Below are 22,691 nucleotides of genomic sequence, written 5' to 3' on the forward strand. Positions count from 1 at the left end.
CCCTTTCCAATCCATGCTGAAATATTTTTGCTTGGATGACTAAAGTCAACATGGTATGTATCCTCAGTGTGTGTGTGTGTGTATATATGTATGTGTGTGTGTATGTATGTGTGTGTGTGTGTGTGTATGATAGATGTCCGTTCTCTAGGACTACAAAGAAGCAGAATTGCTGTAGAATATGTATGGTTTTTTTTTTTTTTTAAGAAATGTGAAATCATTTGAGAGTCATAGAGGGCTTCTATGCCAACTCACCTCCCAAAATAATAGCCTACCCAGTAGCCATTAAATAGAACTCCTAAAAATTGTGATTAACGGGGCTGAAGAGATGACTCAGTGGTTAAAGAGCACTGGCTGCTCTTCCAGAGGACACTGGTTCAGTTTCCAGAGCCCTCTTGGCAATTCACAACTGTCTGTAACTCCAGTTCCAGACATATGTACAGGCAAAATATCACACAAAAATAAAAAAAATTTGCTGGGTGTGGTGCTGCACATCTTTAATCCCAGCATTTGGGAGGCAGAGGCAGTTGGATCTCGGTAAATTTATGGCCAGCCTGGTCTATAAATAGAGTCTAGGACAACCAGAGTTCTGTTATGCAGAGAAACCCTGTCTTGAAAAACAAACAAACAATTTCGATAAGGATGCTGAAGTGTAGCTCACCACGGCTGATGGCTTCTGGTGAGGATGGGGGTGGGGAAGGACTCTGTTTTCTTTAAGGGGCTAGCCACTGGGAATTTGACCATGCTCCAGTGACTATATGGGTAACACAAACTGAACTTGTTTTTTTCTTTTTCTTATCCTTTTTCTTTTTTTTAAAGTGGGATCACATGGTTTGGAACCTAGGAGAACTGGAAAAATGAGTGTGATTGGGGGTGCATTATGTAAAATTGTCAAATAATCAATAAAAATATTATGTTGGAAAAAATGTGAAACTTGCCCCAAATATGTGCATCCATTTTACATTTGTGCTTGTGATGTCCTCACATACCGTCTTTTTGTGAAATCACAGATTTTTCTGTGATGAAATATTTGGTAATCTTACTAAATATTAGAAATACACTTATTAAAAAACAACCCAGAACTAGAGAAATGGCTCAGTACATCCTTCTTGGTGGACTTTATTGGGTTCCCGGCACCATAATGGACGGCTCGTAACTGCCTATAACTCCAGCAGAGGGGGCCTGGCACTCTCTTCTGAGTTTTAAGGGCACCTGCACTCACATGGCATAAAGACAGATACAGAGAAATGATTTTTAATCTTTAGAAGATGCTTCCTTCTTATTATATTCGTATTCTCAGTTAGCAGAACAGATTTCCAAGCAGCAGCTGGATGACCAAGGGTTAGTGGAAGCTATCTTAGCCACAGTTTTATCAGAAGAAGGGAAACAAAACAAAACAAAACAAAACCCACCCAACCTCCCATTTACATTAGAACAATAGCTTGTAGACTTGTGGACACTGCCAGGGACACTTCTTACTGTTAAGGACAGCTCATGTGAATTTGTCAAGCACGACAAGTCAGTATGGAAGTGAAATATAGTAATTAAGATTTGTGTTCTATTGATTGTGTAGCTTAAGTAATTTTTCATTACTAACGTAAGATTTAATAAGTATAAGTAGTTAAAGATTCTGACTTGGCAGTAGTCATTAGCATGTAATTGAACTAGTGAAAAAGATCAGTTAAAGCTGTGTTGATTACTACCTTATCTTTGAAAGGCAATTAAAGGCCTCAATCATTGAAACAAGATTTGATTGTGCAGCCTTTATTGGACATTGATCTTTCAGCAAAGAGCAGTTACATTTTCCATTAATTTACAGTAACATAGTTTAACTCTGATACCCTAGACCGTTGACCCAGGTGAGATGTAACGCTAAGTACTTGTTTAGGTTAAGATGCTCTCAAACATCATGACCTCATTACTGTCTCAATGCTGTACACCGAATACAGGAGACACCTGATCTGCTAGCATCAGGAAAGGGTTTCTGTTACCTGCATTAGCTTTCAAGGGAAGTGAAATGAAGATGCTTGTCTTTGATGTCGTCCACGCACTTAGACATCATTACGCTTTAATAGATCTAAAAGGCATTTCATGGAGAAGTATAGATGTGCTGGGTCTGTGGTTCTGGGTGGACATAGATATAAATACATGAAAAAATGTTTTTACAATACATATGGCTTTAAAATTTTTGCTTCTGATATATATGTATGTAAGGATGAATGTGACGTGTGTATGTGGGCACTTGTGTGGAGGTCAGAGGACAGCTTTATGGAATTGATTTTTCTCCTTCCATCTTTATGTGAGTTCTGGGGATTGAACTTAGGTCACCAGGCCTGCATGGCAAGTGTCTTTACCTATTGAGCCATCTCACTAGCCCTCTATTTGGCTTTTTAATAATTAATAAGTATTTCAGCTTTTACTGATGTCAACAGTAGGCAAAACATTAAGTTAGTGGTCAAATATATGTGACAAAAGAAACACAACTATTTGTATAACATGGTGTATGAGGACATTACCACTGAGAAAGCAGGGAATTTATAATTTTTAGATTAATTATTGAATTTTATAATTTAAGATTTATTTTTATTTCACCTGTATAGGTGTCTTGCCTGCATATGTCTGTGTATATGTAGTGCCCATGGGGCCAGAATCTGGTGTCTGATCTCCTGGAGTTACAGATGGGTTTTAGCCTCCATGTGGGTGCTGAGCATTAGACCTGTGGCCTCTGGAAGAACATTCAGTCCTCTTAGCCCCTGAGCCATCCCTCCAGTCCCAGTATGGTTTTTGTTTTTTAATATCAGCAATCTCTTTCATACTCCCACATATTGATGTCTCTTAAATCAATTCATAGCTTACATAGAAACTTAGAATTTTGTCTAGAGAATTCTTCTAGTGCTTCATTACTGATTTATGTGGAGATGAGAAGAGGGTAGTTGTATGAAAAATTCCCATATTCACTAAAAGTTCTACCTGGATTATTTTGTCTTTATTGTTTCTGTATTATCTATCTATCTATCATCTATCTATCTATCTATCCAATCTATCTATCTTCTATTACTTACCTAGTTTGTAGTTCTGGAGAGATGCCTTCATAGTTAAAAATGATTATTGCTTTTTCACAGAGCATGAATTTGGTTCCTGGCACCCGTGTAGATGGATCACAACCACCTATAACTCCAGTTCCAAGGGATTTGACACCTGTTTCTGGCCCTGTGATAACATGAATACATGTCATACACACACACAAATAAAAATATATGCATACTGGCATTTTATATTGGAATATATTCTAATATTCATATATGTTATACATATATGTATATATATATATATATATATATATATATATATATATATATATATATATATATATATCTGAGGGGTTAAGAGACAGAGACAGAGAATTGTTAGCATATTTGTCCTCATCCCTTTCCTTCTCCTCCCATTCATCCCCTTTAATGCCCTAGACAATTTCACTTCATTTATACATACATGATCTTTTACTATATAAAGTCTAGAAACCGTGAGAGAATATATTTGTCTGAGAATGGCTTCAGTTTATGACTACCCAGTTGTTTCCCATGTTCCTGAAAATGACACAATTCTACTCTTCATCACAAGTCTGGATACTGTTACAGGTAGCAAATCTTGGTCAATTGTTTCATTAGCCAGTAAGGGGCGGGTCCACTTGGATTTTTCTCCTTGCCATGTTAGGTTAGAGGGTGTGAGCACATATACACTCACTGCCTTCAGTGTCTCTCCCTTCTCACCTTACTTTTGAAATCCCTCTGTTAGTGAAACCCTTAATAAAAGGAACAGGAAAATGTGTGTACAAAATAGTTTGAGACTAAAGTAAAATATGTGCTAAAAAGCATAATCATAATATATTTTTTCCCAAGACAGGGTTTCCTTGTGTAGCCCTGGCTATCCTGGACTCTGTTTATAAGACCAGGCTGGCCTGGAACTCACAGTGATCCACCTGCCTCTGCCTCCTGAGTGCTGGGATTAAAGGTGTGCACCACCCCTGCCCGGCCATAATATATCATTTTATTTAAAAAAAAATGCTTTTTTAACAAAAACAAATTATGTGTGTTGCTCTGTGTGTTGTGCACATGTACATGTATGTGTGAATGCCAGAGGACAACTCCATGGGTGCTGGTTCTGTCCTTCCATCCTTACGTGTTTTCCAGAGACCAAACTCAGGTTGCCAGGCTGGCATGGCAAGCACCTTTCCCTGATGAGACAGCTTGCCAAAACCATGATGCATCTTAAGGTGGAAAGGTCCCTTGTTCTTCTCAGCTCACAGTGGGGAAAATGAGCCACACAGTAGTAGGCACTGGCCTTCACACAGTTAGACAACACTGGAGCCAGAAGCCGACTCCATCTCCTGGCCTCTCAGCAATCTCTCTCTTCTGAACTACAATGTTTTTCTGCAATAGGCAGAATTCAAGAAGAAGGAAAAAAACTTAAAATCTTTGCTATTTCTTGGGAAGCAAGTTTCAATACAAAAGGTTCACTACAAGGTTTAATGAACCCAGTGAATCATATTTTAATTTTTGAGCTCTTCCCTCAGCCATCACTGGTTCATCCTTCACCGCGATCAACTCCATGTGAGCAAGAGGTCTATTGATTTTCATGTAATACAAGAAAATATTACATTTGCTTAATTGTTACACAGCAAACACAACAGACAAGAAATCAAGGCTCTATTTAATGCAGCAGCAGCAGCAACAGAGAATTACAGAGATCGATAGGGTAGTTTGTCAAAGATGTTCTCCTAGGAGACTTACCTATCAACCATAAGGACAAGAAGTCACACTGACTACAGCTATCGAAAAACAGGTAAGCAGAGTCAGCAGTACAGATTATCAGAAATCAAACAGTCCAGTGTGAAAAGAGGTACAACTGGACTGAAAAGCTGTATTTATGGTCTGGTAATTAAAAACCATTTTATCAACCCTTTGTTGAGACCAAACCTTTACGGCATGTATTGACACGATCAGCGGCAGCGAATGAGCAGTATTTGACTTAGAACTTATGAGCTATAGTTATTTAACTTTGTCCTTACAGAGAACATCTGTTCTAGCCTTCCTTGCAAAATGCTAATAGTTGGTTTTATTATTAATGAAGCTTAATGTAACACCATCTTCTTTGGGCAAGCCATTCATTTAACTAGTGTCAAGCATATTTTTCTGGACTAAATATATTGGCATAAGGACTTCTTTGATTAAAGTGTTACTTAGAACTGTGTTTAGACAAGTGAACAATACATACATTAGCACAATTCCCTATCTGTAGCACATTTAAAATAAATACATTTGAGGGGCCTGTTTGGATGCCTTCATTAGTCTGATGGTTTCACTTAGTCACTTCTGGAAGTTCACTTTCCCTATTAACTTGCCAGAAATAACATCCAAATGTTGGTTAGATGAAACTGTGTAAAATGTTTTCCTACAAAAATGTGTAAACACTGCAGTACCAGCAACACATTAACATAAAATGCTATATAATGTATGTTTGTAATTATGAGAGCGATCATAAATCTTAAACACCCATTGGTTTAGAAATTAAATAGTCCTACTTAGTTCTCCCTAAATTACTCCAAATTTCGGAAATTTACCATTCATCTGAGTATTTTGTGACTATCTCCAAGGATAAATTATTTTTAATGACTTTGCTTTCAAAAATGCAATTAGCTTAATAAAATTCTAATGCAAAAGTGCTATCAGGTTTTAAAATTTTCAGCCCACTCTGCATGGTCAGTAAATCTGTGGGTATGTGCCATTTCAGCTCATTGCTTTTATAAACAGTTGTTAAGCTCGTTCTTTCTGGGTCTCCCTAGGCCTTAATTTTCTTATCATTTTGTGGCATCTTATTTTTAACGTATTAATAATGTGTATCAACTTCACTCACCTTGTTGCATTTACATTGGCAAGAGCTGTAGCTACGGTAAAAAGTACTATGGCATCCAGTTTTCTGTTGTTATGTTGTTAGGGTCTAGTGTTGCCTAGGCTGATGCTGGAGATGTGACAGCTAAGAGTGAGTTTGAACCCTTGAGCCTCCTGCCTCTGCCTCCCAAGTTATGGAATTGCAGGTGTGTACCTGCATTTCTATCCCTATCACTTTGTCCAGATTATATATAAAAAACAATTCTGTGCAGAAAACTTAAAAGTTGAATGCTTAAGTTGTTTAGTAGCAGACTCCCATATATTTTGAATTTATCCGTGATACAGTATTATCTCCACCAAGTATCTAGCATCTTTTCCCCTTTCCACCATGACGTTTTGCTCCTTTTGTGGAGATACTCTTGTTGTCTCTTCTTCATAGTTAATTTAAGTTGTTAATATCCAACTGTAGAATCTGTATTTATGTACTCATTTATCTGTAGTTTATCCCAGTTCTAGGGAAACAGGAGTGAAGCCACGTATTTGTAGTTCTCATTAGATAAACCTATAGGTGTGTGTGTTATTGCACATATAGAATAATGTAGGGGGAAAAAAGCTTCCTTTTATGGGGGAGTGATTCATCTTAAACAAAACCTTACACTAGACAAAGTTGTTTGCCAGCATTTATTTTAAAGGATCAAAAATAAATATTGCACGCGCACGCACATGCACACACACACATACACAGGAGAACAAATTAATTGACATTTGTGTTTTCCAATGCACACTTTCAATACATGGCACCTTCGTCTTCTTTATTTAGAAAATAGATCGTTATTGGTCCGTAACTGGTATGAACAGTCTCTGTGACTCTGGCAAATAACCAGGAGCCAAGTCCATATAATAAGGTTGGAACACCTAGAAAACAAATGAATATGTTACTCAAGAAGATCAGTACTTATTATCATGCCCTAACATGCGTCATGTTGCCAACCGTGTACATCTTCAACAACGTTAACATAAAGCTATAGAACCAGGAACATCTGGCCTGACAGTGTGATTGCCGAAGAGCTGGAATTTATCTGTCTCTGGACCATGGTGACAATTACATGACCCTAGATTTTCAAAACCATAGATGAGGCTGACATAAGCTTTAATACAAAGCACTTGCTTAATTCATTATCTTCAATTAATTATGAAGTAATTCTATATTCTTCTCACAAGTAAGCAAATGGAGAAGAATATCCATTAATTTGGTTGTAAATGTCCCTGATTATTTGCCTTCAGCTAAAATTATTAGGTCCACCTCATTATTCTCTAAGTTAGATAGGAACACTGATGGCCAAAGGGATATTTGTACAACTTACAAACTGGGCCAAACAACAGTCTTTAAAACCTAAGGCGAAACCCAACTTTTGGGAAGATTTTAATGTAGTAGGCATTCTCACTAGTAATTTTGTGACTGATTTGAAAAAAATCATGTTTCAGCTAATCTGCATGGACTCCAACAAATCCCCCCCTCTCATTTTTTGAATATTGCCACTAATAAGGTTCCCTGTTTTTATTTTAGATTAACTGCTGTTTGTTATCAACTAAACACATACTATCTGTAAATATAGCTTCATATGCATAAGTTGGATGCAAAACAGACTTTCATAGTTCTTATCTTTTAAACACTTATTTAAAGTCAATGACTATTAACAAAACTAGTGTGGTGTGTGTGTGTGTGTGTGTGTGTGTGTGTGTGTGTGTGTGTGTAAAACCACAGGCACACAGATCAAAAGCAAAGATTGTAGGCCCCGCACAAGTATTAATTTTATTGCTTCCATGTGGGAAATGGGCTGAAAGAGACAATTCAAAAAGATAACTGCTCATTTGGAAAATCTCTTTCTTTCTGGTTAATAGGGAAACTAACACACATTCAAGACTGATCATATTGCTAATTTTTTCTTTTCTTGCAGGAATATCTTCACTGTGTTATGCTCCCTTTGCGTAAATGCATTGGGAGTACTGTGGGGTGCCAGGGAGGAGAGCAGAGGCATTCCCAGGCGGCAAGGGGACACTGCGGTGCGGGTGGGGGCAAGACGCTTCCTGTTCGGGTACTTTTCTCCTACATACCAGATTACAGTCTGTAATGATTACCACAGAATTCCCTACAACTAAGGTACTTTCCACAGCAGACTGCTCTCTTGTTCTCCCCATATCCCAAAGAATCTCAAATGTCTCCAGGGACTGTCATAAAAATAAATCCTCAAAAACTACAATAATAAAGCTATTTGCAATTCATTCATCCAAAAAAAAGAAAGAAAGAAAGAAAGAAAGAAAGAAAGAAAGAAAGAAAGAAAAAGAAAATCAAGTGGTCTGTGGTGAGAAGGCAGACGGTTGAGAGAGGTCGTGACAGAGTGGGCAGAAGTAAAAAAGGAGTGCGGGTACAGGTAGAAATAAGAAATGAATTCCAATATGACACTGCCAATCTAAGTCTGGAAATCAACAGGGGGGAGTAATTTTAAAAGGCTTTAGTAGCAATTATTAGTTTTGTATACAACACTGAGATTAAGATATATACAATATGCCTTTTAAACCAACACTAAAGGTTGAGTTTAAGGAATGGATGTGACCTTATTTTTTTTAATACTACTTCTCATAGCTTTCAGTTAAACATTCTTTTAAAATTTATACTATTGAAAACAAGTCATACAAATAAATACCTCCCGCCCCCAGATAAAATACAAACACTGAGTAATGATTCCTGCTGTGGTCAGGGCTGATGAAGGGCTGGAAACTCTAGTTTCTCTCCTGGAAGGAATGAGCTTTTTTGTTTTCATCCTAAATGCAGAGAATAATGTACTAATGAGGACGATATGCTTCCTCTGTATTTTACATATTAAAAAATATTTTGGTCTGTTTGCTTCGAAATCAAAATCTTTATGATTCCATGAAAAAAAAAACTTAGATTACTGGGGACAGAAAACATCAATACAAACTTGAGAAACAGTTCTGTGCATACTCATTCATTTTGAGTTAACTGAACAGTAGATAAACTGTCGAATAAGTACTTAAAACCATTGGAACTTTGTAGTAAGGCTCAGCTTACCCATTCACTCTAATGTAAGTTGCTTTTCTTAAATCTTAATCTAATTCCCAGCAGGATACTCAGACTGATAAGCCATGAGTGAAATGTCAGCTCCGTGGAAGGGAAGGTGGAGAAAGAGAACAAGTGAGTGAACAGAAATCCTTATTATTTACAAAATGAAAAAATGTTTTTTTTCTGATTATTGCTCATTCAGAAAAGAAGATGAGTAAAATCCTTTGTATTCTTATTCCTGAGTAAGGACTCAACGGCCCAGAAGGGCAAGCTACACATCGCCGATGAGGATCCTATTACTTAATTTATTTCCCTTAACTCAGACAACAAATACAAAATAAACATTACTAAATTGGTTTTTTAAAAAGTCCAGGAAAACATTTCAGAGTAAGCCAGTCTGTATTAAAGCATGCAGGAACACTGTCTTTGCTGCACTTACAGAATTTCTAAAAACCCACACAGACTATTAAATCTCTCTTCCACATTAAAAACAAAACCAAAATAAAGCAACAAACAAAACCCTACATCTGTTGTTTGGTTTTTTTTTTTTCCCAAAAGGTTTTACTTTTCTATGTGGGAAATGGAAATATTTTTCTTCTTCTTTTGATGTTTTAATGACCTACACCTCAAAGAGAAGCCCTTGACATGACAGATATTTTAAGGAAATGTTAATTTTAAACTGACATTTTTTAAAAGGGATTGAGCCTGTATAGTTTTCCTATGGAGTGGCCTCTTAGTTTTCCTAACCTATCACTCTATATTTGGAAAAGAATGATTCCTACTGATTCTGAAAATCCTAAAATAAATTCATTTTCATAAGTCTAGTTAGCATTCTGGCTTTTCCACGTACTCTCAGTCTGAAGTTTCTAAATCATTGTATATCAACTTCATACCAACCTCAGAATTACTGGACGGGCTTTGTATAGTCAGTCCATCAGCCAAGTTATAAAACATATTTTAAAAGGATTACATACACATATCCTTCCTGGATTAAGCCTGGGACAGTTCCAGTGGGACAATGGCTCAAAAATCCCGTAAGTGACATATGGGTTTTTACAAGCAGAAATGTCCATTCCTCATTAAATTTCATGAACTATTAGATTACATATAACGCTAGTACTGCTGCATAGAGTTTAGTTTTAATTTTGGATTAAACTGATTCGGCTTCCTTGTGTAGAGTTTGAGTGACTGAAATCTACGTTAATTTTTTTTAAAGCAGCTATTAATAGGTCCAAAACATCTTGAGGACTTGTAATTTTCCCTAATCTATAAAATGCTGTCACATCTACTATCCATGATATTGACCTTTCTGTCGTTAAACCAAAAGAGCATAACCATCTAGCAGGCAGAGAGACCGTCAGAGTTAGGAGATTATGTTCGGGAACGTAAATACCGAAGAGGCAGCATCCTTCAAATATCTTTGAAGTTTACCACCTGAGAAAGCATGATGCCAGGAGAGAACCTACTGCTTTTAGCAAAACACACTCGCTGAGATTTTTCACAGAAAGACAAAGAAACTTTAAAGTCCGTCTGTCCAGTTTTTGTCCTCCAAAGGCTCCCAAGTGATGAGCGCGAGAATGACTCTTGTTAAAGCAACTTCAGAGCCACTGTCCAAGTGGGGGCGTTTCCCGACTCGCCCCTAGCTGCCCAAGGCAGGTGGCGGGAGGGGGGAGGCGGTGGATCCTCCGGGGTGGACAGTGGCAGGGCACGACCTCGGGGCTGCTGCAGGCAGCCGCTAGGGGAGGCGAAGGGCGGGCCCTGGAGGCCGAGAGGCCAGCTTGTGGACGAGCTGCTGCCCAGGGATCGGATCGGGCCAGGGTGCCGCCACTCACCCAGGTTGATGACCTTGAGCGCCGTGAAGAAGCGGTCCTGCGGGGCCAGGTCCTGCCAGGGCGCCTTGGAGCAGTGGTACTTGATGAAGGGGAAGCAGCCGGTGCGCAGGACGTGGTAGTTGGCGCCCGGCACCGGCCAGTTGAAGTGCGACAGGCCGAACTGGTCGTTGTGGACCGCGCTGTAGGGCACGCAGAAGGAAGTCCAGTGCGGCAGGCGCCGCTGCAGCAGGTGCCGCGTCAGCACCTCCGAGGCTCGGGGCTTCGGGCGGGAGGCGGCGCCCGAGGCCCAGGGCCCGCACAGCAGCAGCCGCAGCGCGGCCTCGTGGGCCCTCCGCAGGGTTTCCATGGCCAGGGCGCGCCGAGGAGCAGGCCCCTGGCCCCTGGGGTGGGGGTGGGGGGGATGGGAGGGACGGGGGCGGGGCCACCTGGCGGGCGGGCGCATGCGCGCTCCCCCGGCACCACCCTAGGCCCGGGCTGGGAACGCCCAGCGGGCGGCGCGCGGGTGAGAGCTCCCAGAGGTGCGGCGCGTGCGCGCGGCCGCCCCCGAGGCTTCGGTTCGGACGGGAGGGCGGAGCGACTGCGCAAAGCAGGACAATTGTCACCTGTGGCCTCAGGTATCATTTGTAACCTTAAAGCAAGGAGAGAAAGGCGAAGGTTAAGACAGCCCACCTTAGCGACTGGCAGAATTCAAACCCCGCGCGGCTGACCGGGCGCTGGGCCCCAGGGCAATGCTCCGGGATGCTGAGGAGATGGTAGTGTGCTCAGGAAAGTGAGGTGACACCTAGGCCCGGTGTGTGCCAGGGGCTATCACCTGGTGACCTCGGACAACACTCTTGCGCTGATGTCCTCACATACACTCTCCAGACTGAATCCTAGATTTTAAAAAGGGGGGAGGGGCGGCAAGCCAGACGTGGTGGCACTTGCCTGTAATCACAGTACTGAAAAAGCTGGGCTCCATAGAGGACCTCTTGTTTTACCCCGTCTCTCCCACCACTCACCCCCCACCCCACCCCAAAAAAAAACCAAACTAAAAAGAAGAAAGGAGCCCTATGTTTCCTCATTCAGTGCCCTGAAGCTCAGAGAACCCTGCCTCCCTAGAACATGGTAAATACCAGGGCAGGCTATGGCAGTCGCCAACCTATGCAATCCTGAGTTACCCACTTTTAATCTCTTTCTGTAAGGAAAGCACTTCTCAAACTTTGTAACATATCACCTGTTTTCTGAAGTATTGTTACTTTTATATAAATAGGATTAGGTTTCTGGGAAGTACCTTATGCACATGAGGTAATTATTTGTGTGGGCACCATATAACAATTATTTGCTGAAAATTCAAGAAGGATGTAAAATAGTGGGTTTTTTTTCAGTCATCAATTTTGAATTAGTCAACATTGAGTTCAGTCTACAAATATGTTACATAGTTTTAGGGGTTCTTGTGGTCATGCAAATAGTTTGAACTTTATAAGATTCCATAGTAAATAACAATTTTTAAAAAAGGGGGGGGGTGTTAATGGAAGTAAGTCAGGCAGATAAAATAATAAATGTTAAGTGTGCAGAACCAGACTCAGAAAGTGGGGAGGAGTGGAGGGAGCCTGAGCAATGAAGATGGAGAGCTAGCCTAAAGATGCCGCCCAGCCAGCCCCACCCTCACTGGACTTCCAACTCTGGTTTTTGCGTGTTTGTTTGTTTTGTTTTTTATTACAAAACAGTGAAAATTACAGCTACCATTTTTTTTTCTTGAGTCTTCTGCTTTGGCTGTATATTATTCAGAAATTCAGAAAAAAACTTGATTTTTATTTTTGTTTTTTGAGACAGGGTTTTTCTATGTAGCCTTGGCTGTCCTAGACTCGCTTTGTAGACCAGGCTACCCTCGAACTCACAGCAATCTGCCTGCCTCTACCTCCCTGAATGCTGATTTTACAGGTGTGCGCCACACAACTAATTTTTTTAAAGTGGCTTTTTAATGACTAACCTTACTTAAATGGCAGCAGGAGATTAATTATGAGAACTACGCTAAATTAACCTAACATCAAATTAACATGTGGTAAGCTTGCAATCTAGTAACTTTGGGCATTATAGACTTTGCTGATATAAAAATTCATTTAAAATAGAAATTGAATTAAACATGTGCTGAGACCCTGGGATACAGTGTGTCTGAGAAACTCTAGGTTCTGTAACATATGAGATTTTTTTAAAAGCCAAAGTACTACAGTAGGACAGGTACTACATGAGTTCACTATTTTTTTCTTATTATGAAGGCTTTGAAAGGGGCTAGTGAGGCCAGGCATGGTGGCAACACCTTTAATCCCAGCACTCAGGAGGCAGAGGCAGGTGGATCGATGTGAGTTCGAGGCCAGCCTGGTCTACAAAGTGAGTCCAGGACAGCTAAGGCTATTACACAGAGAAACTCTGTCTTCAAAAAAAAAAAAACAAATTAAAAAAAGAAGAAAAAAAAGGGAGCTAGGCTAGGGAATAGTAGGACTAATGTTGGACACTTACGTTGGGTAAACCTCTTCACAGATAAAGATTTTCCCTAATGCAAGCCTGTTTGAACCTACCTCTTTCTATTCTAATGTAAGAAGTTCTTCCAATGAAAGCGGAGAGGTGGTAGGCCACTCTTCATTTTAGAATGTTCTATAGACCAGAAGAAATATGTCAACAAACATCATATTTATCCCGCTAATATGTCAACATTTGGCAGTCTTGTAGTCATGTAAATAGTTTGTCTCATATATGTAGCTGGAATACTCTCCTAAAAATCATTAAGGAAAAGGCAATCCAATAGAAAAATAGAGAAATGGACATATCAGAAATGAAGACATCCTAGAATGCAATAAATGTGTAAAATGTGCATACTGAGAAGTAGAAATTAAAGTCACAATACAATAGCATCATGCACCCTTTAGAATGGCTAGATTTCTTTTTTCTTTTTAAGATGTATTTATTATTTATACAGTATTCTGCCCGAATGTGCACCCTCCCGCCACAAGAAGGCATCAGATCACATTATAGATGCTTGTGAGCCACCGTGTGGTTGCTGAGAATTGAACTCAGGGCCTTTGGAAGAACAGACAGTGCGCTTAACCTCTGAGCCATCTCTCCAGCCCAAGAATGGCCAGATTTCAAAAGACATATCTTGTTGTTATTGTTGTTGTTTTGAGACCCTGGGATACAGTGTGTCTGAGAAACTCTGTGTAGCCTTGGCTACCCTGGACTCACTTTGTAGACCAGACTGGTCTTGAACTCACAGAGAACCGCCTGCCTCTGCCTCCTTGAGTGCTTATGAGGATATGGTGCAAGTTTTTCCAAAGTGGAGCATTGCAATTTTTTTTTTTAAGATTTATTTATTCAGCCAGGCACTGAGGTGCAAACCTATAATCCTAGGTCTCAGGAGGCAGAAGCAGGCGGATCTCTTTGAGTTCGAGGCCATCCTGCTCTACAAAGCGAGTCCAGGATAGCCAAGGCTACACAGAGAAACCCTGTCTCGAAAAGAAAAACAAAAAAGATTTAGCCTGCCTATATGTCTGTATACCATGTATGTCTTGTGCCAGTAGAAGCCAGAAGAGGGCATCAGATCAATTGGGACTGGAGTTATTCCTGGTTGTGGATCACTATGTAAGTGCTAAGAACTAACCCTCTGGAAGAGCAGCCCATGCTCTTAACCCTGAGCCATCTCTCCAGCCCCTAACTGGAATTCTTATTACACCGCTACACTCAGTTTGGCAATGTTTTGTTCTCCATCCTGCTCTGTGTGTGTGTGCGTTGTGATAATCTTGTTATATTTCCCAGGCTGACCTCATTATGCATGGCCTTGACAGATATAGATGAATATATGCATGCCTTATGACACAGACCTTGTACTGCTACTAGGTCTATACCTATATTGTTTTATTTGGCCTACCATAACAAAATGCCTTTCAGTGGCTGGTTTTATTTATTTGTTATTATTATTTATTATTTTATTTTTTTGGTTTTTTGAGACAGGATTTCTCTGTGTAGCCTTGGCTGTCCTGGACTCACTGTGTAGACCAGGTTGGCCTCAAACAGACACTAATCCACCTGCCTTTGTCTCCCAAGTGCTGGGATTAAAGGCATGTGCCACCACCAGTGGCTGGTTTTAAACAATAGAAATTTATTTCTAATAAAAGCCATACAAGGTGTTGACCAATTTGGCTCCTCTGAGGGTTTTCTTCCTGGCTTGGAGATGGGTGCCTTATCCCTGTATCCTCATATGGTGGGTCTACTTTTTACAATACCTATCAATTTCATCTCTACTTTGGTGACTTTTAAAAAATCTCCTCTCAGGCCCTATTTCCAAATGTGTGTGTGTGTGTGTGTGTGTGTGTGTGTGTGTGTGTGTGTGTGTGTACATGTGCACATGTATATTTACTTTCATGTTGTGTCTTTTTTAAACTTGCATGTATTTTTATTTATTTTATTTTGTTAATTTATTTATATTACATCTCAGTTGTTAGCCCATCCCTTTTATCCTCCCATTCCTCCCTCCCTCTCGCTTCCCTCCTACTCCCCTCCCCTATGTCTGTGACTGAGGGGGACATCCTCCCCCTGTATATGCATATAGGGTATCAAGTCTCTTCTTGGTGACCTATTATCCTTCCTCTGAGTGCCACCAGGCCTCGAGGCAAGAACTCACTGTGTTACCAGGCTGACCTCAGTCTGAGGAGCTGAGGCAATCTTGCCACCTCTGCCTTCCAACAAGCTGGAACAATAGGTGTGTATCACTACATCCATCTCTCATGTTGTTCTTACGACCTTACAGTGAGATCTTGATTTAAAGTAATTCCCCATTACCTGAACTTTGTTGTCCATGGCCAACAAGAAGAGTGAGTGTAGTAAAAGCTATTTGGAGAAAGCAAGCTAACATTCACATAACTTATTACAGTATATTGTTATATTTACTTTTTAAATTTTGATTTTTTTGTGCATTGGTGTTTTGCCTGGACATATGTTTCTGTGAGAGTGTCAGGTCCCTTGGAACTGAGGTTACAGACAGCTGTGAGCTGCCATGTGGTTGCTGGGAATTAAACTCAGGTCCTTTGGAAGAGCAGCCAGTGCTCTTAACTGCTGAGCCATCTCTCCAGCCTTATATTTACTTTTTAAACAGATTACTATATATCTATGAATTAATCATATATATGAAAAAACAGGACATATAGGGTTCGGTATATTTGAGGTTTCAGGTATTTTCTGGGATCTTGGGATAAGCAAATACTTGTAGATAAGCAAACACCAGTATATTGATATAATGTGATTTAACACAGAGCAGGATTAAGGATGTACATTTTAATTCATTTACATTCCCAAAGGAAAAATTAAGGAAATCATAGTACACACATATGCCAGCATATTAGTAAAAGATGAACTTACAAAGATATGATTAAGATGTTTAAAGTTAAGATTTCACTTAAACTTTCCAGTTTGGGGCTTAATGGCTTTTGGTTCAAGGAAGGAGAACTACGGAAATAATTCTGTCCAATTCTTATTCCCGCATGGTTAGAACATTATCACAGGTAGCCAAACTATCTTCAGACCCAGGCTTCCTCAGCACCCATCTCTGCGTGGTGGCTCAATGCCCTCCACGCCAATCTCAGCACTAGAAACAGTGGCATTAGCTACCCCTACAGCCAGATGAATGTTACCTTCCCACTTTCATCAGTGGCAAACACTGCTTGCTGCTCCATCTTGTATTCTTACAGGGTCTTGCCAAGGACAATATATATGGGCTTTACACAAGATTATCTCCATGGAAAAGTTGCTAGGAAAGGAAGGGAATGGTGTATTCTTATCCAGATCTTCTTGAGTCTTTTGCAGAACTCACTGATGTTCTGAAAGCTCCATGGAGTTGGCTGGTTGCTGGGGCTGCTGTTTTAAAGAGCGCCACTAAGAATCACTCTGGCAAAGTATTTACTGTTAGCGGTGGATCTGAAGACCTTGTCCTCAAACACCATGCATCCAAACACTCCCTTCACTGTGACGTGAACTTCCCAGTGCTGAGGATATATGTGTGACTGCTAAAGCTTTGTGACCCCAGGACCTAGGACAGCACTTGCATATTGTAGGCACTATTCTTGAATAAATGGGGATGGATGAAAGTGAATACAATTAGTGTATTGAAGGGATGTTGGAGAAAGGAACTTAGACTATGTAGGATGAATGGTTTTAAATCTAATTTACTTGAAATGTTAATTTGGGCAGTTGAAAAAAATTAAACTACAAAAATCTATCCAAGATGATCTATCAAAATCAAGTATAATCTCCGTCTAGTGAGCTTTTCATTAAAGGCAGTCCTCCGCCCACGGTCTGGTGTAGGTCTTGGCGCTCTGAAATCTTGTTACAAGAAGATACATTTCTAACTTTGTAAACCAGACAACCATATATGCTGGTAGATAACGGAGCCCGCCAAATGGCAATGTTCCCAGGATTGCAAGTGCTCATAGTGTATAGTCAGTGTTTGGAGTTGCCTTTAAAAAGATGGCCAAAGAAAGTCAAAGCCATATTATGCATGGATCATAGTCACAGCCCGGCTTTTAAAGGGAGCTTTACCTTATTAGCAGATATATTTATGAAAAGTCTACAGCATTTGTGTTAACAGGAATAACTTTCAAATCAAATCCCGAAGATGTTTTGGGTCCATTGCTGATCTTCAACTGAAAGTAGCTTTTAACCCTTTAGCTTTAACTCTCTCTGCCTGCTCCCCAGTCTCACTGTCAGTAGTTAATGATCTATAAACAAATACTGCCCTAAGGGAGCTCTCCATTTAAAGGGGCCCTGAATCATTTTATAATGGAAATATAGCAGAGTACTCACTGATTTATGGTTTGTCAGTAAAGGCTTTTGAAGTAAAATTCCTCTGGCATTTTGAGATGGAACAGGATTTTCATTTCTGTCTCCTCATACTAAGTTTTGTCCATTTTTCCCCTTTGAAGAAAACTTTCAAAAAATTGATCTACATTTATGATTTTCATTGTATGAAATACCATTTCATCTGTATGTCCATATTTTAGTATCTTAAGCTAGAAGTGACCACAGAGGGTACTAATATCGATGTCATAATAATCTACCAATCACTGAGCATTTACTATGGCTTGGCTGGTTTGCATCTCTTGTCTAAACACTGCTCCTCAGCAATGTTTTATAGTTCCTCATTGCCAAGCAGGAGAAGCAATGTCAGGGCTTAGAAGGGCAGTGTCATCTGCAGTCACAGAGCAAGCTGCTCCTAGGGCTGGAACTTGAACCTGCATAGGTAGAATTGTAATAAACTTACTGTGTGTCCACAGTTCAAGTGTCAGGTAAGGTCAGATTCAGATATAAATGCACCCAACACAAGCCAACATCTCTGATGATGCTGCACGATTACATAGGATACAGGAAATGGCATTCAAGACTCAAAATATAGCTCATCTACTCCTGAAGGTTTTCTGGTTCAAAGAGAATTTGGGGTAAAAGAGTATATGATCATTCGCAAACCAAAAGACTGATTTCTTTTTTCAAAATTAGGTTAACTGAAAAATTTGCTGCAAACCAATTATTCACATGCTTATAGAAAAGTACATTCGAAAGTGCTTAAAGCGAGAGTCGTAATTTAAGGAGACTGAGGACCATGAACTAGGATCACAAATCCAAGTTTGTCGTCAAGTTCTAAGTATGGATCTTATTTAAGATGCCTGCCTAAGCTTCTGGGGTGTGTGTGTGTGTGTGTGTGTGTGTGTGTGTGTGTGTGTGTGTGTGTGTGTGTTACAACTTTTTGGAAAGCTTAGAGTTGTATTTGAAATAAAAGTTTAGTCTGTCAAAGTGCATTTTCATGGAGAGAGCATCTGGTCATAGTTTAGATATGTGTGAATAATATGCTGCTGCAGATAATATGCACCTTAGTCCAAGCCTGTATCTCAGTGAACCACAACTTGTGGGTCAGCTCTTTTTCTTTCATTCCTTACTGCTGCTTCTAATAAAGCAAGATGTTAAAGCTAACTGCATGCTCTATTAATTATATGAAGGTGAACTTGAGTCATCTTTGTTACTGAAGATGATTAATAATTACTAGTTCTGCACATGTTTCTAGTGCATTTCAGTAAATAAACAGGGTACATTGTTGGGTAGTAATTGATTAATTAGCACATTCATCCTACACAGCTCAGTGGTCCAAGGATGCTGAGTTTGAGATATTGTTCATAATTATTACAGGAAACAAATCTGCTCTATTTCTCAGTTTATTCTTCTGTATACTACTTTTTGTTCTAAATCGAATGCTTAATGGTTCAAAACCTTATAGGTTTATTCATATAAATCAACTCATGAAAAATTGCAAGTCATAATCTCAGAATCTTGTTTTTGTGTGAACTAGGGTGAAAAGTTTTATGAGGCTAATTTTAACATTTAGTCTCATTGCTACACTGGATCAGATACTGTAAATATAGGGCACTCCCCTGCCATGCAGGAAATGCTCTTTGAGCACCTATGCACAACAGGGGCACTAGAATCTCATTTGCCTCCCAACTACATCAAATAAACTGAGGATTGCAAGTGTCATCAAGTTGGTGCTATGCAGAACCAGGCACATAAACTGTGGAATCTTCAGGAAAATGTAGCATTGCCTGTCAGTTGCCATTTTAACTCTGTTGTCACTTAGGAGTTTTTTCTTCTAATTTACTTAACCAGCATGTAGTTGGGAGAGCTCAGGGCGGGGGCTCAGGAGTTTCATATTCCTAGCCCTGTATTTATTCCCTCCCCCGCCGCCTCTCTGTGTCCTGTGCTTGGAGCCAGAACTTAATACTTATTAGGCAAGGACTCTACCATTGAAGTTTAAGCCAGCCATATATTCTTTCTTAAGGAAATGATGACACATTCATCCGTAAATGAAGGTACAGTGAAAAGCCTAGGCTTCAGATACAAATAGGCCTAGCTTTGTGTCTAGACACCATAATTATAGCTTTATTCTTTTTAAAAACTATCTATCTATCTATCCACTTATTTATTTATATATTATGTATACAAAGTTCTGCCTGTATGTGTGCCTGCTGATCTCATTATAGATGGTTGTGAGTCACCATGTGGTTGCTAGGAATTGAACTCAGGACCTTTGGAAGAGCAGGTGGTGGTCTTAACCTCTAAGCCATCTCTCCAGCCCTATAGTTGTACTCTTTAGGCAAGTATTTAAACTCTTTAAATTTGTGGTTTCTTGGGTTTATTGTAAGATTCAAATAAAATGTGAAAACACTTTGAAACATATAAATATGAGGGAGTTCTCATACCCTGATAACCTTTTTAGCTAGTTAACATTGACATGAGGCATTAAATGACTGTGCATTGGAATAACAGCAACGGCTTTATAATTTTTTCTCTTTTCTTTTATTTCTATTTTTATTTTTTAAATAATTTATTCAGATTACATCTAGATTGTTACAGAAAGAGCTTTAAAACCACCCTTTATGCTGCTGCAGAGACCTTTTGGGGTAAGAATTTCTGATGTGACTTTACAATTACAGAATCTTATTTAGCTTCTTATTGAAAGATGGATTTGGCTTCAGTCAAAAGAACACCTTCTATGGTTGAGTAGATAGCTCAGTTGATAAAGGGCTTTTCTTGCCAGCCCGGAGACCTGAGCTGGCTCCCAGAACTCATACTAAAAAATAAATAAAGGAGGTGGTATTGCACACTTCTAATCCTAGTGCCAGGAGGCAGAGACAGGAGAGTCCTAGGCTCACTGACCAGCCAGTGATGAGTTCCATGCCACTGAAATACCCTTTCTCAAAAACAAATGGACAGTGCACCTGAGAAACAACACCCAATGTTAGCCTTTGCACTCAGGCACACACACGTGCGCTCGCGCTCTCGCTCTCCTCTCTCCCCTCCCCCCCTCTCTCTTTCTGTCTCCAGAGAGAGACAGAGAACCTCCATCTGAAAAAAGGTTTGCATTGTAATGAGGTATTTCAAAAGCAATACAAGAATTTAACTGTTTGGCAATCACAGTCCTTTGGGTAGTAGATGAGAAAGATGGAAGAAGCTATACAATTACAAAATTAATCTCAAAATATTCTTATCCATAATAAATAAATAAATGTCTAATAAACTAAATAAGAAAATACCTTCTTCTGTGACATGTAAAATTTTGCCCTTCTGATACTTTGATGATAGGAGCATAGAATCATAAAATTCTAGAGCTGGAAGGAAACAAGCATCAGTTACAGTTCCTATTTTGTGCACTAGGAAACTGATAACTAGAGAGGGGAAATTATTCTTCGTTAATCAACAGATGGAACCTAAAACACATTAAGACATTTAAATCTAAAGCAGATGCTACATATATTCCATACCATTTACAATGTCTGTGGATACCAAATCAACATTATTTTTAATGCTGATAACATGAATAATTATTATTCAAAATACTTGGAGGTGAATGGAGTCATTTGCCTATTAATGCAGCCAGTATTTGCTTGGATAGGCATGGCACAAAAGTCATGGTGTGGCATGAATTTTAGGAGTAAAGATGGTAAGCTTAGAATGAAAACAGTTGCTGGAGTGCTAAGGAACATGGCACTACTGTCTGGTAGCATGCTTAGCTGCTTGGAGCTGGGTGACAGCGACATCATTCTCAGGCTGTCTCCCATGGCTCATTATCACTTGGGATAGTATACCTTTTATATGATTATATGTATTTTTGTGTAGACCCTTCTTATACAATTGGATTCTTTCTTTCTTTCTTTTTTTTTTTCCATTTCACACAGGTTCATTATGGAACAGAAAAAAAAAATCCTGTCATTAAGAAGTAAGTATTGTTAGCCAGGCGTGGTGGCACATGCCTTTAATCCCAGCACTTGGGAGGCAGGTGGATCTCTGAGTTCGAGGCCAGCCTGGTCTACAAAGCACATCCAGGACTGTTACACAGAGAAACCCTGCCTCAAAAACCAAAACCAAAACCAAAAAAAAAAAAAAAAAAAAAAAAAGAAGAAGAAGAAGTAACCATTGTTTGACCATATTAATGGTTGTTCCTATACCCTGTGAAGTCTCAAACACCAACATGATATGTAAAGCTCAAGGCTTCAACCCATAGGTCCCAGCTTCTTAAACTTTAGGTTGTGGCCTCAGATAAAGTTGCATAACTAAATGTGGTGGTAGCAAAGGCTAAATTAATTCATAATCAAGCATGGCTGACCCAGGTTTCATGCTTCCTTTTTGCATCTCACAATTTCACTCCTCTTTGGTTCTGAGCACAACACTGTCAAGCCATGTTGTGCCAGTTAATGCAGCCAGGAACATCTCAGGTCAGATTCAAGACTATTATGTGCTATATATAAACTGTAGTATTTTTACTCTGCAATCAGTTTTCTGTTCTTACAGAAACATGAGTTTAATTACAGAAAAAAGATGTTTAATAGCTCTTATCATTATCTATCAAAATATAAATATCAAATTTATCTATATTAAATTGTGTTAGAGTATTTGATTTAAAAAATGTAAGGAGCCAGCCACCATTGTGCCAGCCGCACCCAATAATGGCGCTGGTCTGTGTGCTGCTACCTGTAAACAATTGCCAGTACGCATGCGTTTGCTAGAGCTATCTTTAGTTGCCCCTCCCGTCAGGGGGACTATGCTAATTGCAACTACGCTTGTGTAGCTGTTGAGCTATCTGCATTCATATGTTAATTAGGCATTCTGCCTGAACCTGTGAGGTGTTAACACGCCGCTTTAGATGGTATTTAAGTTCAAGCTCTAGGGGGGTTCGGGGTCTTTCGCTTCAGCTTCAAGGGGCGCTCCCAATAAAACGTGTTTGAGAAGGATCCTGTGTCAAGCGTCTTTCCTGCTGGCAGGAGATCGCGTCAGTTGGTGCCGAAACCCGGGAAATTTTTGATAAGAACAGTGCACGCACCACTGGAC

At 39.7% G+C, this 22,691-nt stretch overlaps 1 protein-coding gene and 1 long non-coding RNA gene across 2 annotated transcripts; one reads left to right on the top strand and one right to left on the bottom strand.

Annotated features, from left to right (window-relative positions):
* Window positions 1–6,552: 6,552 nt before the first annotated feature.
* Window positions 6,553–11,202, bottom strand: LOC311598652 (uncharacterized protein C15orf61 homolog). The gene is made up of 2 exons (XM_084783906.1): window positions 10,800–11,202; window positions 6,553–6,800 (listed from the first exon to the last, which is right to left on the bottom strand). Exons 1-2 carry the CDS (start codon window positions 11,143–11,145, stop codon window positions 6,673–6,675), a joined length of 474 nt encoding a protein of 157 aa, XP_084640032.1. The 5' UTR covers window positions 11,146–11,202; the 3' UTR covers window positions 6,553–6,672.
* A 94-nt stretch (window positions 11,203–11,296) lies between these two features.
* Window positions 11,297–22,192, top strand: LOC311598656. Its single transcript, XR_014779616.1, has 3 exons — window positions 11,297–11,413; window positions 20,199–20,266; window positions 21,542–22,192. It is a non-coding gene; the product is annotated as an uncharacterized lncRNA (long non-coding RNA).
* Window positions 22,193–22,691: the final 499 nt, after the last annotated feature.

The sequence above is a fragment of the Acomys minous genome (genome assembly GCF_964271855.1).
Source record: "Acomys minous genome assembly, chromosome: 5".
Classification (NCBI taxonomy): Eukaryota; Metazoa; Chordata; class Mammalia; order Rodentia; family Muridae; genus Acomys; species Acomys minous.

Excerpts from the sequence above, each read along its gene's own strand:
- LOC311598652 (XM_084783906.1), bottom strand. The coding sequence starts at position 11,145 with ATGGAAACCCTGCGGAGGGCCCACGAGGCCGCGCTGCGGCTGCTGCTG. Across the intron at positions 6,801-10,799 it reads GCTCAAGGTCATCAACCTGG|GTGTTCCAACCTTATTATAT; the intron begins GTGAGTGGCGGC and ends TTTGTTTTCTAG.